Source organism: Suncus etruscus, chromosome 13 (assembly GCF_024139225.1).
Source record: "Suncus etruscus isolate mSunEtr1 chromosome 13, mSunEtr1.pri.cur, whole genome shotgun sequence".
NCBI classification, from domain to species: Eukaryota; Metazoa; Chordata; class Mammalia; order Eulipotyphla; family Soricidae; genus Suncus; species Suncus etruscus.
The window spans coordinates 18,876,259-18,889,552 of record NC_064860.1 but is presented as its reverse complement, the minus strand read 5'-3'; the positions used below and the strand labels follow the sequence as shown (position 1 = coordinate 18,889,552).

Below are 13,294 nucleotides of genomic sequence, written 5' to 3'. Positions count from 1 at the left end.
ACACAGCTGACCCCAGTTCAATTTTCTGAGCATACCTATAGTCCCTAAAAGCTGCCAGGAGTAATCCCTGAGCACAGATCTAGGAGTAAATCCTGAGCACTGATAGGTGTAAGTCCAAACAAAATAAAAACAAAATTAAAAAGAAAACTCACTCTCTTCACTGGGCTTTCTTAAACTCTTTTTCTCTAATTTAAGGTGCCAGAATAGAATGATAATTGACTGGTTTCCAATGATCTAATCATTCAATAATCTAATCAACACAAGAACATACCCCTTACCTTCAGAATTAAGCCTAATGTAGAGTTGCTCCCTCTTTAACAAGAAAGGAAAACTTCATGATGATCAACATTAAGCAGCTTAACTTAAAATCAAATACAATTTATGCGAATTTGAGTTGAAACAAGGGTACTAAAAACAATATTTATTCTTTTCTATGCCATATTACTCTTTTGTGTTTGTGTGTGTGTGTTTATTTTGGGGCCACACCCAGGGGTTACTCCTGACTCTGCCCTCAGAAATCAGGGGACCATATGGGATGCTGAGAATGGAACCCGAGTCCTTTGGCTGCATGCAAGGCAAACACCCAACCACTGTGCTATCACTCTGCCCCCCCCATATTACTCTTAAAATGATTTAATGTAGAGATATCACTATGCTAGCTTTGTGATATATTTTAGAAGCACTGTATTAGCCAATTAGTTGATTAAATTGGTATTTAATAATGGCATCACTTCAATATATTCCTTTATCTTCCAATATATTTTATGTAATTTTGTGTGGTTGGGCCACACCAGTCAGCATTCAGGGGTTACTCCTGGCTCTAAGCTCAAAAGTTGCTCCTGGAAGGCTCGGAATAGGATGCCAAGGATCGAACCCGTGTCCATCCCAGGTCAACCACATGCAAGACTCCTTACCACCGTGCTATCACTCTGGCCTCCCTTTTATTTTTGTAATTTTCAATCATTTTGATCTTGGATTTACATTTTATAACCTTAGTTCTATCATTTTAAAGTGTATCATTCAATTCTTCACATCTATAGTCACTTAATATATGCCTATTTTAGATACAGATCACATTCACAAGGCCTTGGTAATTTAAATTTTTTATATAGGTTCTCTATGCTTGTATTTTTTATTATGACATTTGTATCCATATTTGGCACATTAGGAAAAAACTGAAAGTTTATATTATTACTCCTTACTTTTGGTTCTCTTATCTTCTAAGTATTAGGAACTAACCCCAGTATTGTCAGCCTGCATCATGCTTGCAGGACTCCGTAGAGGGTGCAATAGGTTTGTTTGCTGCTCAGTTTTCTCGATGAAAATTTAAAAGAATTTTGAGTGACCTCAGGCAAGTCTTTTGTCAAATGTTTATGAGTTTTAAAGGTTATATATACTTTTTACATATTTTCCCCCCAATTTGGTAAGAATAAGGTCAGTAGGCAAGTGCTTAGGGGGTTAATAAACTTTCAGTTTACTGTCAGAAAGAAAAAGGAAAAGGAAAAAAACTTTCACAAAGCATCTAGGTTATTCTGAGTATTCTGAGTATTCTAGGTATCCTAAGAATAGTGGTATATCCATCCATCAACAAAGATATTATGGCAGCATCTTAATACAGGTACTTCCAAAGCAGAACAATACAATTTAATCAAGGTAGTTGATAAAGAGAAGGAAAGCAGCTAACAAATGGAGCTTCCTTAAGCCTGCTACCATGGAGAGAGACTGGAATTTCTTTCTACAGGGACATGCACTACAGGGTCACACCACATGTGGAAAGGTGAAATTGGAATATTTAAATATCCACTTTCCAGGGTCTTTGGTTGGGCTCTTCTCTAAAGAGAGTTATTTTTACAACATAGTAGCTGTGAGTTTGCCTTTTTCCTATTTCAGAGGGAATGAAACAGTTAAAAGGAAATGAATTTTTAAAGTCCAGAGATAAAGATCCTGATAATGATGATTTTCCCTGGAATGTTCTCAGTGTTCCATAGATTGCCAATCGGTGGGATGTAAAGAGGCCATTAATTCAAAGAAATCTTCATGTGTTTCGAATATGACAAACCCCCATGACTATAATAAAGCTATACGCTAACTCTCTCATCCCAAAAACTTTTACTGGAAATATAAATTCATAACCTACTGCAAAAATAAATTCTACTTTCTCTTCTGATGTGCTTATTATATTGCCCTTCTTTTTACAACACTACAAAAACTCACTCCCAGTTCCTGCCTTTCTCTTATCATGGTAAGTCTTCCTGATGCTACCATTATCAGTTAACTGTTTATCTAACCCTTTCATCTTTGAACTCACTAGAACATATTCTATAGCAAATCCTTATTCAGACATTGTTAATCTCTCCCTTCTACCCCCATAGTGACAACTACCCTGACACTCTTTCTTGAATCCCCAAAATGTCAATGTCCCTGCTTCCTATTGCCCTGGCATTCAATAAGACCCCCAACTCTCTTGATTAAATTACTCACTGGACTTGTATAGCTGGTTGAAGGAAGATTACCAAATATGTTTCTGTATTCTTTATCATTAAGTTAGCTTTCGATCCTTCCTCATCAGTCAATTTTCAAGAATGCCTATATCTTCCCAAACTCCCATGCAAGTTTTAAACAGTGACTATCACCACCTGTTTTTATCTCCAATCAAATACTAGATCATTAACATTGAGACTGAACTAAAGAAGACACAGAGGCAGAGAAATATTTAAGGACAAAGATCTATGTCTTTATTCAGCTCAAGGAAAGAAGAGAAACAGGGCCCGGAGAGATAGCACAGCGGCGTTTGCCTTGCAAGCAGCCAATCCAGGACCAAAGGTGGTTGGTTCGAATCCCAGTGTCCCATATGGTCCCCCGTGCCTACCAGGAGCTATTTCTGAGCAGACAGCCAGGAGTAACCCCTGAGCACCGCCGGGTGTGGCCCAAAAACCAGAGAAACAAAGGCACCTATGACAGGCAGCATGTCTTTGATTCCTATTTTTCCTTGGGAATACAAAAGGAGATTTGAAACCACAACAATTGTGCATGCACACACACATGAATCATCAAATTAATATCTCATTCTATTTAATTTCTTACTAAGTGCCCCCTGTAAGGACAGCAGCCATGTGTAATTTGCACACATAGATACATAGTAAGATATTCATACAACCAATGAAAGTTGTCGAGTAATTGAACTAATGCAGATATCACTATAATACTGAATAGTTAGGGGTGGAGGGTTTTTTGGCCATGGTGCCAGATGTCTACTGTAGAAAGATACATTACTTCATAGATATCAACCACCAGCCAGACATGTTCCTGATTTTATACATAACTGATAGGAACATCTCTCTGAGTACCAAAACAAATTCCTAAAAATAATTATATTTTAAAAGTCAAAGAAAGACCCAAGGGTGTGGTTTAGTAATAGCACACCTACTTTGCATACATGAATCCACCAGTTGAATCACTGGAACCTTCTTTTTATCCCTGAATGCCATTTTATATGATTCCCAAAGTTCCACAAAAATTGCAACCCTCATATTCTACAACTAAGAATGGAAGTGCTGGACTTACCATAAGCATGCAAACTCCCAGACATGGTAACAACCAACCTTAAAAAAAAAAAGGAAAAAGGGCCTGGAGAGATAGCACAGCGGCGTTTGCCTTGCAAGCAGCCGATCCAGGACCTAAGGTGGTTGGTTAGAATCCCGGTGTCCCATATGGTCCCCCGTGCCTGCCAGGAGCTATTTCTGAGCAGACAGCCAGGAGTAACCCCTGAGCACCGCCGGGTGTGGCCCAAAAACCAAAAAAAAAAAAGGAAAAATATGTAAGAAAAAAATCAAAGTAGTAGGAAAAATGTGAAAGTCAAGATTCATTTTTCTATCAAATGTGTGTTCTCTAATTAACTCATCACTGCTCATTCAGCAGATTTATTTGTTACCACAAACATTGTCATCACAAAGAAGCAACTGTTCCAGAAAACCAATAAGTATAAAAGAACAGCTATAAAATTCTGCAATTAACTAGCATTACTAAAAATAATTAGATATTCTTCATGAGTGCTCATAATCAATAAGGGTTAAGTGTATATGTGTAAGCCTTTTTATTGGCATTCAACAATTTGGTCCTAATCCTTATTAACTAAAGAGGATATATTTTAAAAGATTTCAAAGATGATTTTATTTTGAAAGTAACTCACTAGAGTAAAGCAATATGAATTATCTTATTCCATCTTCAGCTAGACTTCTGGAAACCAGACTCTGTGACACAAATCAAGCCTCACACAACTGTGGACTTCCGGGCAACAGCAGAAGATGTCAACACAGTGGAGGACTTCCTGGAGGAGAATGAATTCAACTATGAGTGAGTTTAGGTTTGGGTTGTTAAATGTCCCTCTGAGAATGAGGCTGTCATGCCAGTCTCTCATAGTTCTGGAAAGATCTAAAGATCAAGCATATATTTCCCCAAACTCATATGGAGCTGGCCCTGGATCCAGGCCTAGTATTTTGTTTGTTTACTTACTGATCTCTTAAGCATAGTTTGAAACCTCAACAGTTTGGCCAGATATCTGATCAAATACAGCTTTACATGGGATATATAGAAAAGACAAGCCATCAAACATTCTTATCACTAGTGAGAGTTCCTTCTGCTTTCCTTTCTTCCACCGCTGCCTCTAATGGCATGTATAAAAATAATGAAAGAAAGGTCATTGACTTCCTAATCAGAGTAAGATTAAGAGGACCACCTCATGGTCCTCTATCCAAATATCACCTTGGTTCATCTGAGCCCTTTGAGATAGAAACATCCCACTAAATTAGAGGCACCTGTCTAAGTGTGGCTACTGATGTCAAAAAGGACAAAAGAATCCCACTTATTTTCAGAGTAAGACAGGCTTGAAATAAATTTGGACCAGGAGGCCCGAGAAATAGTACATCAGATAAAGCAATTGCCTTGCATGTGGCCAACCAGAGTTTAATATCTAGCACCCCATTATGGTTTCTTGAGCAATATCAAAGTGGTCCCTGAATGCAGAGCCAAGGGAGAGCCCTGAGCACTGCTGGGTGAAGTTTAAAAAAATGTAACCAGGTGTAATGGTTGCTGAGGAGGGTCAGAAGCTGAGCTGCAATAGAACACATCTAAGGAATAAATTTTTACTGAGAAGAGAAAGATGAGTTGAAGTTTACATAAAACAAGGAAAAGCCTTAAAATGGGCAGAGAAATGACCAAATGCTAACGTGTGAACTGGGAAATACCATTCTGTTCTGGATGCATATGTAAGCAAGGAAGGCAAGGAACTCTTAGACAATGTATAGATCTTCCTTTGTGAACAAGAGTTTCAGGCTTCAACTCTGAACATTCAGATTTATCCAACAATCTGGCTGTCTTTCAGTCAAGCTTAAGTCTTCCATTTTGAAATAATGTCCGCAACATAATTTTAGCATTAGAAATTATCTTGTGCCTCTCACATTTTATAAATATAGAGGAGCCTATTCTAGTGAAATTGTCAAAGTGTTGCCTATAAAATTGGTAGTGGTGTAGAGTAATGCACAAAAACTCAGAAGATTGCAGCAAGGAATTTCGTGGGGAATAAAAACAGACAGGATTGAAATCTTGACTCTGTAACAACCTGGCTATTTTGGCTCTAGCTAATTATCTTAACTTTCCTGAGCTACAGTTTTCTTCTCTATCAAATGAAGACATCATGTTCCTCTCAAAGGGCTATTGTGAAGATAAAAATCCAAGTAAATAAATTGCAACAATTTCTGGAAATGTTATGAGGATTTGCTATTTTACCAATAAGGAAGATTACACAGTTTTAAAAGGTCAATAGAAAATTGGTGATGTTTAACTCCATTATCATGCTTTACTCTAAGCTCTGCTTCTGCCTGAGCAAAGCGGCCAAATATGACCTAAAGAAGGGAGTGCCTTTTTTAAAACAGAAATATAACAATCTGTTTCAAAATGGAATGAAGATCCCTGTCTCTGATCATTTGCTCTGCTTGTTACACTGGGAATGACTTCTAAAGTCCTAGCCTCTAGGAGCCCTTCAGTAACATTCAAAAAGATGACAGTTTCTTTGTAATTCCTTGAGAGAGAGAGAGGCAAAAGGAGGTACAGAGACCCTAACTTAACCTTAGCCAACTGAATAATGTCCTAGATCTACCCATATCACAAAGAGGTAAAATGACTTCTAAACCCATACTAAGCTCCTTAGATCAGGTGGAAAATTCACGTTCTTTCTGTGCAAATAAACTTCCAGAGAATGGTATAGGACTATTGGCTCATCTACAACATAGGACAGTCTCAAAGGTCTAAGTTCTTGTTCATTTTCACTTCTCTTTTCCCCATTAGCCTTTTGTAGCATATAATTTTCTAAATATTAAATAATAATAATAATAATAAGCCCCTAGGAACCAAAGAGATGTGCCCTGGCAGTCTTCCCCATGTATCCCATTATTATCTCATATGATGACAAATATATATATTCCAATGGTCTCCAACTGGAAAGATTAAAGCAAAACCTGTCTGCTGCACCCGTTCTATCAAACCCCCTTTTCAGACTTGATAAGATTCTAAGCCTCTTTGTTAAGACTGGTTTTGTTTAACAGCTAATCAAGTTCTGAATTACCAGAGGAAAAATTTCAAAAAAAAAATGTGATTTTAGCAATTTTAGGTGATTATATGATACTCTGATACATAAAAAGCTAAAAAACTAGGAACTGGAGGGTGTTTCACTCCAGTTTGGTTCTGAAAGTTAGTGGACAAAACTTTTCAGTTAGAAATATTTGCAGAATTTCTCTGACAAACTCAGTAAGCTGTTCGTACCCTTCACTCTCTAGAGAGAGATGGACTATCAATGATTGCCTATCATAGCATGTTACTACTGCATATTACAGATTCATGTGGTAAAATGGCTCATGGGGACATAAAAGTGTCCTTCTCTCACAAAAAAGGAAAAACAAAACAAACAGGATCTGTGTACAGATCAAAACACCTTGTTTCAGGAAGCAGGAAAAGAGATGAGCTGAATGGAGTCTCTTCTCACTGTTTCTGGCTTTCTTGAGAAGCACTATTATCTAATTTTCTTGCATGTTTAAAGAGAGAGAGAGAAATAGAAAAAACAAGCTGGTTAGCACTATAGAAAGAACATATAAAAGTATAAAATTGTGTGCATGCCTCTGTATTTTGGAGTGTAATACCATCCCTATTACATTAAGAGGCATTGTTTTAATCTCCTAGAATAGAAGCTCATTATTTAGTAATATAATTTTTAATATAACTAAAAAAGTGCTTTGTCTCAAATCTAATAAAATAAAATAATCATAAAGCTGGAAAGGATATCTTGAGGCCAATCCCCTGCCTTCTGGCAAAAAGTCAAACATTGCTACCTGAATCTCATGATCCTTTACAACTGATTTTGTACTGATACTTTTACTTTTGAGAAAAAAAAAAAGTGTGCCGCCTTGTCTTGGAACTTCTGTGTTCCAGTTGTTGATGAAAATGTTTGATATTTAGCAGAATATTAACTCTAAGAATCTGTCCTCTTTGTTTATTTATGGAAAAAAAAACACTAGCCCCCACATAGTCTCCAATTCTCCAAGGTAATTTGAATTTGCAAATTGTACTCAGGACAGAGAATAGATAAATCCAAAAAAGACTGCTCCCCTCTCCCCAGGGAGCTGATTTCTGGCAGATCAGAGATGGCTGTAGTCTTAACCTTCCTTGCCTATGTCCTAAGAATGTCTACAGAATGCCTGGAAGCAATTAACTGCTGCTTTACTCTGAACACTCTAAGAAACCATGTGAACTCAATTTTCTCCTTACTTACAGGCAATAGAAAAATCTTGCTAAACAAAAAGTAGATGCTGTGCCACTTGCCTCTTGAATTTTTCAATTGGTCATTCTGAAAGAGCAGTGCCCCTTAGTAAAAAGGATGGATTCAATTCTTTAATGCTGGTGATTAAGGAATACAGCTCTTTGCTTAAAGTCTTCTGCCTATTGGCTCTCTTCTAATCTTGCAACATTTTTGCTTTGCTTGTATTGTTCTGACTTTGGGCATTTTTTTAAGTTATATCTAAAAGTCATTTTCCTAAACTAGCAGCTTTATGGTTTTTCTTTGTTTTTGTTTTGTAAATAGTGAAGAATACTATGGAAATTTCTAAGTTCTACGTTCTCTGGTCTTGAGTTTCATCATTGCTTCTCAGAATTGAAAAGAACACTGAATACTAAGTCATCATGCTTCGTTCTAAAATTTGTCAAGTGAAAGCCTAGAAATTAAATTAACTTTTCGGAAGCCAATTTAGGAGTTAGGAAACACAGTGGCCCTGATTTTCTGACTCTCAATTCTTGATTTCTTCTTTTACCTCCTCTTTCTTTTTTTTTTTTTTGGTTTTTGGGCCACACCCGGCAGTGCTCAGGGGTCACTCCTGGCTGTCTGCTCAGAAATAGCTCCTGGCAGGCACGGGGGACCATATGGGACACCGGAATTTGAACCAACCACCTTTGGTCCTGGATGGCTGCTTGCAAGGCAAACGCCACTGTGCTATCTCTCCAGGTCCCTCACCTCCTCTTTCTTAACCATCACCTTTGGGTATGGACTATGATGATAGCCCTTAGTATCATCATTGTTGTTCCTAACTGTAGCAGGCAGAATGATGATCCTTCCAGAATGTCTACACTCAAGACCCCTCAACTAATGAATATCTTAGGTTAAGTGGTAAAGAGAGTTAGGTAGGATTTAAGTTGCCAAGTAGCTGAGTTTAAAATAGGGAGATTATTATGAATTGTCAGGAGAGATTCCTTGTAAAAGCTGGATTTGTGCAAGTGAAAGAGGAAGGTAGTGGAAACAGAAGAAAATCTGGAAGAAGGACTGAGTCAACTCACTCACTGGCTTTGGTGGAAGAGAAGTTGGAGAAACAAGTCCCAAGGAGCTGGTGAAAGTGTACAGTGGGAAAAATGTTTAACCCAAGTTAAACCTCTGGCATTAAATATATAGTCCCCTGAACCTGCCAGAAGTTATTCCTGAGCACCACCAGGGATGATCCCAAAACAAAACAAGCAGGGGAAAAAAACATGTCGAGGATCCAAGATAATAAGTGACCAGATTCTCCTTAGATTCCCCATAATGGAATACAGCTCCATCGATACTTTGATTATATCCCCACAAGACCAGGTAGGACTGCCAACCTACAGAGCTCTGTGAGGATAAATACATCTGCTTCCAGCCATTTAACACCTATGGTTCATTAATATAGATAGAGACTTAGCAAAGGATATATGAATACTTATGGAAAATTTTCTTTCTGAAGGTTAAATTTTCAAATATATTCTTTCTTTTTAAAAAAAAACATACTTCTTTCAGGTAATTAACACATTAAGACAGTATTTGCCTCTTTGCCTCTTGCTTGCTAGGAAACAAATATCACTTTATAGTCATCGAGGGCATTTTTTTTTTGGATTTTTGGATTTTTGGGCCACACCCTGTGATGCTCAGGGATTACTCCTGGCTCTGAGGTCAGAAATTGCTCTTGGCTTGGTGGAATGCCTGGGGATCAAACTGCCGTCTGTCCTGGGTCAACTGCATGTAAGGGAAATGCCCTACTGCTATGCCATTGTTCCAGCCCCATGAGTGCCTTTTTTTTTTTTTGAATTATGAATCTTTCACAGTAATATTTAAGGTACATAGTGACAATGAATCAGGGCCATTCCCACCACCGGTGTGTCCTCCCTCCACCCTTGTTCCTAGCATACATCCCATATATCCATTTTTCCCCTGGACTGCTAGTGTAACTGCTCCCTTCTATGTATAGCTTGTTGTAAATTGGGTATGAATTCTGTTGTCATTGATTTTGGGTTTGGTGTTTGAGTCTGATAAGTATGACAGGCTACACATTTATGTGTCTTTGTTTTGACCTTTTATCCCAGGCAAGATTTTTTCTTCTAAGTTTTTGTACCAAGCAGAACCAAAACAGGTAAAGTTAAAGTAATAAATAAATAAAAATAGAAGAAATAAATTTGAAAAAACAATCATTAAAGAAAACAAATGATGGAGGCTACCTTTACATTTGGGAGTAAACTCACTAAGAGGTATTATTATAGAGATATTAAACACAGAAGACGTATAGGCATCCTCATTCTTGTGGGTGGGTGTCTGAGTTCATTTTCTATGTACAGATATAGGTTAATGTCCAAGTGAATCAAATCTCCCAAGAGGGAGGTTGGGAAGATATCCCTGACATACATCATCAGTGTGCCTTTGGGGAAGCTGGAAGAAAAGATGGTTGATGTGCTGTTCTGTGTAAAATCCAAACATTTCAAGGTTTGATAGTTAAGCTTTCTGCAACTGTCTCTGTCTATTCTGTCCACAGGGTTGTGGCCAAGGAATATCAATGCTCACAAACTCAGGTCCCGTTAAGGCATATTTTTCCACTCAAACATAACGCAAAAAATAGAAGCCACCCATACCCACTCCCTGTGTCTTATCATCAGTCTTTCCCCCCTGCATCATTATTTATAGACATAAGATGGGCTCAAAGATTCTATCACTCACTTTCAGATCCCATTCTTAGATTAAACCAGTTGCAAGGCTGTCGAGCAGAAATAAATGCTCTAAATTCAGTGTTGGAGAGGGTATTACAACTTTTGATTGTTCTAAAAACTGAAATTCTAGACATCAAGATACTCTTCTTCACATCTGGAGCTATGCCATAAAGGTCTTGATATCCCAGTTTTCCTGGGAAGAGAGACTCCTGAGACCCACCCAAAACAATGCTCAAAAGCAGTAGAGTCTTAAAGCAGAAAGGTCACAATGAGAGCTGAAGGACAATGTCTGTAAAGCAGCCATGCCTCTGATTCTGGGGATCTAGGTACTTGGGGAATTCTTTTCTAAATTAAGACATGGGAATGTGGGCAGACTGTGCCAAGGAATAACCTATCTAGCACTCCCTAGTCCTCGACTATTCTTCTGCATGAATATCCTCTTTCTAGATGAGCAGGTGTGGACCAAGGACAACTGAAACAATACCACAAAACACCTAAGACCCAGGGAGATGGCATTTTGTCATCACTAACACAGTGATTTTAGGCCTTCTATGTGGGCCCAGGAACTGGCCTTCCCTCATAGAAATGCCCACTTTGGTTTTTTGCAGGGTCTTGATCAACAACCTGAAACTTGCACTGGAGGGTCAGTTTGACAGTCAGGTCCGCAGCTCTGGACACAGCTACAAGAAATACAACAACTGGGAAACGGTATGAAATGCACATAGTCTAATAGGTAGTGCTTGGAAAATTTAACCAAGACCAACTCAATAACTACCTTCTTCTCCCAATGGTTCCACTTGGTAGATTGAAGCTTGGACTGAACAAATTGCCAATGATAACCCAGCCCTTGTCACTCGCAGTGTCATCGGAACCACCTTTGAAGGACGTAATATGTATGTTCTCAAGGTAACCGTCTTTATCCCTGAGGGTTTTCATCAATAACGTCTAACACATGAACATCTGTTTCACAGCTCTGTTCAACCCAAACGCTATTGTGACTCCAATCCTGCCTACAACCCCCAGGGAAACAGATCATCCAGTTATTTGTTATCATGAGAGGATTTTCAAAATATTATTTTGATTTATTCAAAAAGAAAGATGCAATAAAACAAGAAAAGTCCAATAAATTTGAGCACATTCCTGTAAGCAATGTAAATGATAACCTACCTTGATGAAATTCCTCTCTCCCAGATGTTTGCAAATCCACTTGTTAAAGAGCTTCACAGACTGCATGCCTCTCAGATAGCAGAGCATATCAGCTTGTTGTTGTTCTCTAATGCCGTTTTTGTCATAGAATTCTAATGAAGAAAATAAAAGGTACAAGGAATAAATAGTAGAGAAGGAAAATTCTTAATAGATTAGCAACAATCATGATTAATTCTTAATCACTTATCCAGTTGTCTTGGCCATGTCACCTAATAATAGTGCTGAGAATAACCTTCACGAGAGTACAATTAAGTAAGGTAATCAAGCATCTTCTGAAAATATGAGCTTGTCAAGCTTAATAAAAATAATAAACAGCCATGCAACCCTTCAGCTGAGACTGAAGGTGTCTAGAGGAGAGCATATTCAGTGCCATTATGTTTTAATTTAATCATGGGATATATTTCTGGCTGTCAAGTTTCACCTGTTGCATCTGAGGACCAGGCAGGTAGTGCAAATTAACCCTGTGTTTGGTGGCTTACAGTCTTTTATAGTTCCCTTTTGTATAAAAATAGGTTGGCAAAAGTGGACAAAATAAGCCTGCCGTTTTCATGGACTGTGGTTTCCATGCCCGAGAGTGGATTTCCCCTGCCTTCTGCCAGTGGTTTGTGAAAGAAGTAAGTACATAGAGGAATTTTTTGGCACAAGAAAATAGAATTATTCGTTTCTATCAGTTCTTCTACTCTAACTGTAATTTAAAAATAGTAAAAAAAAAATTGTAATTTTGAATTCCCGTTTTCTGATATTAATTTCAGCTTTGTTGGAAATCTTTATAAATCCAGATGTTGAATAGTTTGCAAGCAGTATACATTGAAATTTCATTCCCTGAACTCTCAGCTGCCTTTGGTGTTGAGGTTGAGTATCATGGATAGGTCATATATGGTCCTGAAAATACCACAATGTACACATCAGGACTAAGATACAATTTACTGTAGATACTGCTTAAGTGATATTTTGTAGTATTATAATTCTATATATAATTATATATATTGTAATATGTAATATATAATTATATATAATTAATTCTATATATAATTATAATTCTATATATATGAGAGCTAAAGCACTAGAAAACAAATAGAGCATTAGTCTTGCATACAGCCAATCCAGGTTCAGTCCCCAGCATTCCATATGGTTCCCCAAGAACTTCCAGGAATGATTCCTGAGTGTGGAACCAAGAGAAACCCCTGAACACTGACAAGTGTGTGCCCCCATAAAAGATATATCTGAGAGACACTTAAAAGCTAGTATTTTTAAGTTTCCATGATTCCCTATTGATATAATGATTCAATAAAGAAGAAACACAAATGATTTATAATTAATGGTTTTACATACAATAGAGAAAATTACAAGAAATTGTTTTAGTAATAGTCATTGCAGGATACTCTATGGAATTTATAGAAAAACATTTAAAGATAAAGGACTAGAAATAAAGTACAAAGGGTGAGGCATTTTCCTTGTATATGGCTGATTCAGGTTCCATCCCTGCCTGGTAACATGTCAGGAGCAACCTTTGAGCCCAGAGGCAGGAATAACCTTGAGCACTTAGATGTGCCCCCAA

The 13,294-nt window shown here is 37.7% G+C and overlaps 1 protein-coding gene across 1 annotated transcript in view; it reads left to right on the top strand.

Moving 5' to 3' along the window:
• Window positions 1-13,294, top strand: part of CPB1 (carboxypeptidase B1) — a 38,505-nt gene that overhangs the window by 3,470 nt on the left and 21,741 nt on the right. Inside the window, exons 3-6 of the mRNA XM_049785349.1 lie at window positions 4,229-4,353; window positions 11,139-11,238; window positions 11,335-11,436; window positions 12,249-12,350. Coding sequence (XP_049641306.1) covers window positions 4,229-4,353; window positions 11,139-11,238; window positions 11,335-11,436; window positions 12,249-12,350 — 429 coding nt within the window. The remainder of the gene's footprint in view (window positions 1-4,228; window positions 4,354-11,138; window positions 11,239-11,334; window positions 11,437-12,248; window positions 12,351-13,294) is intronic.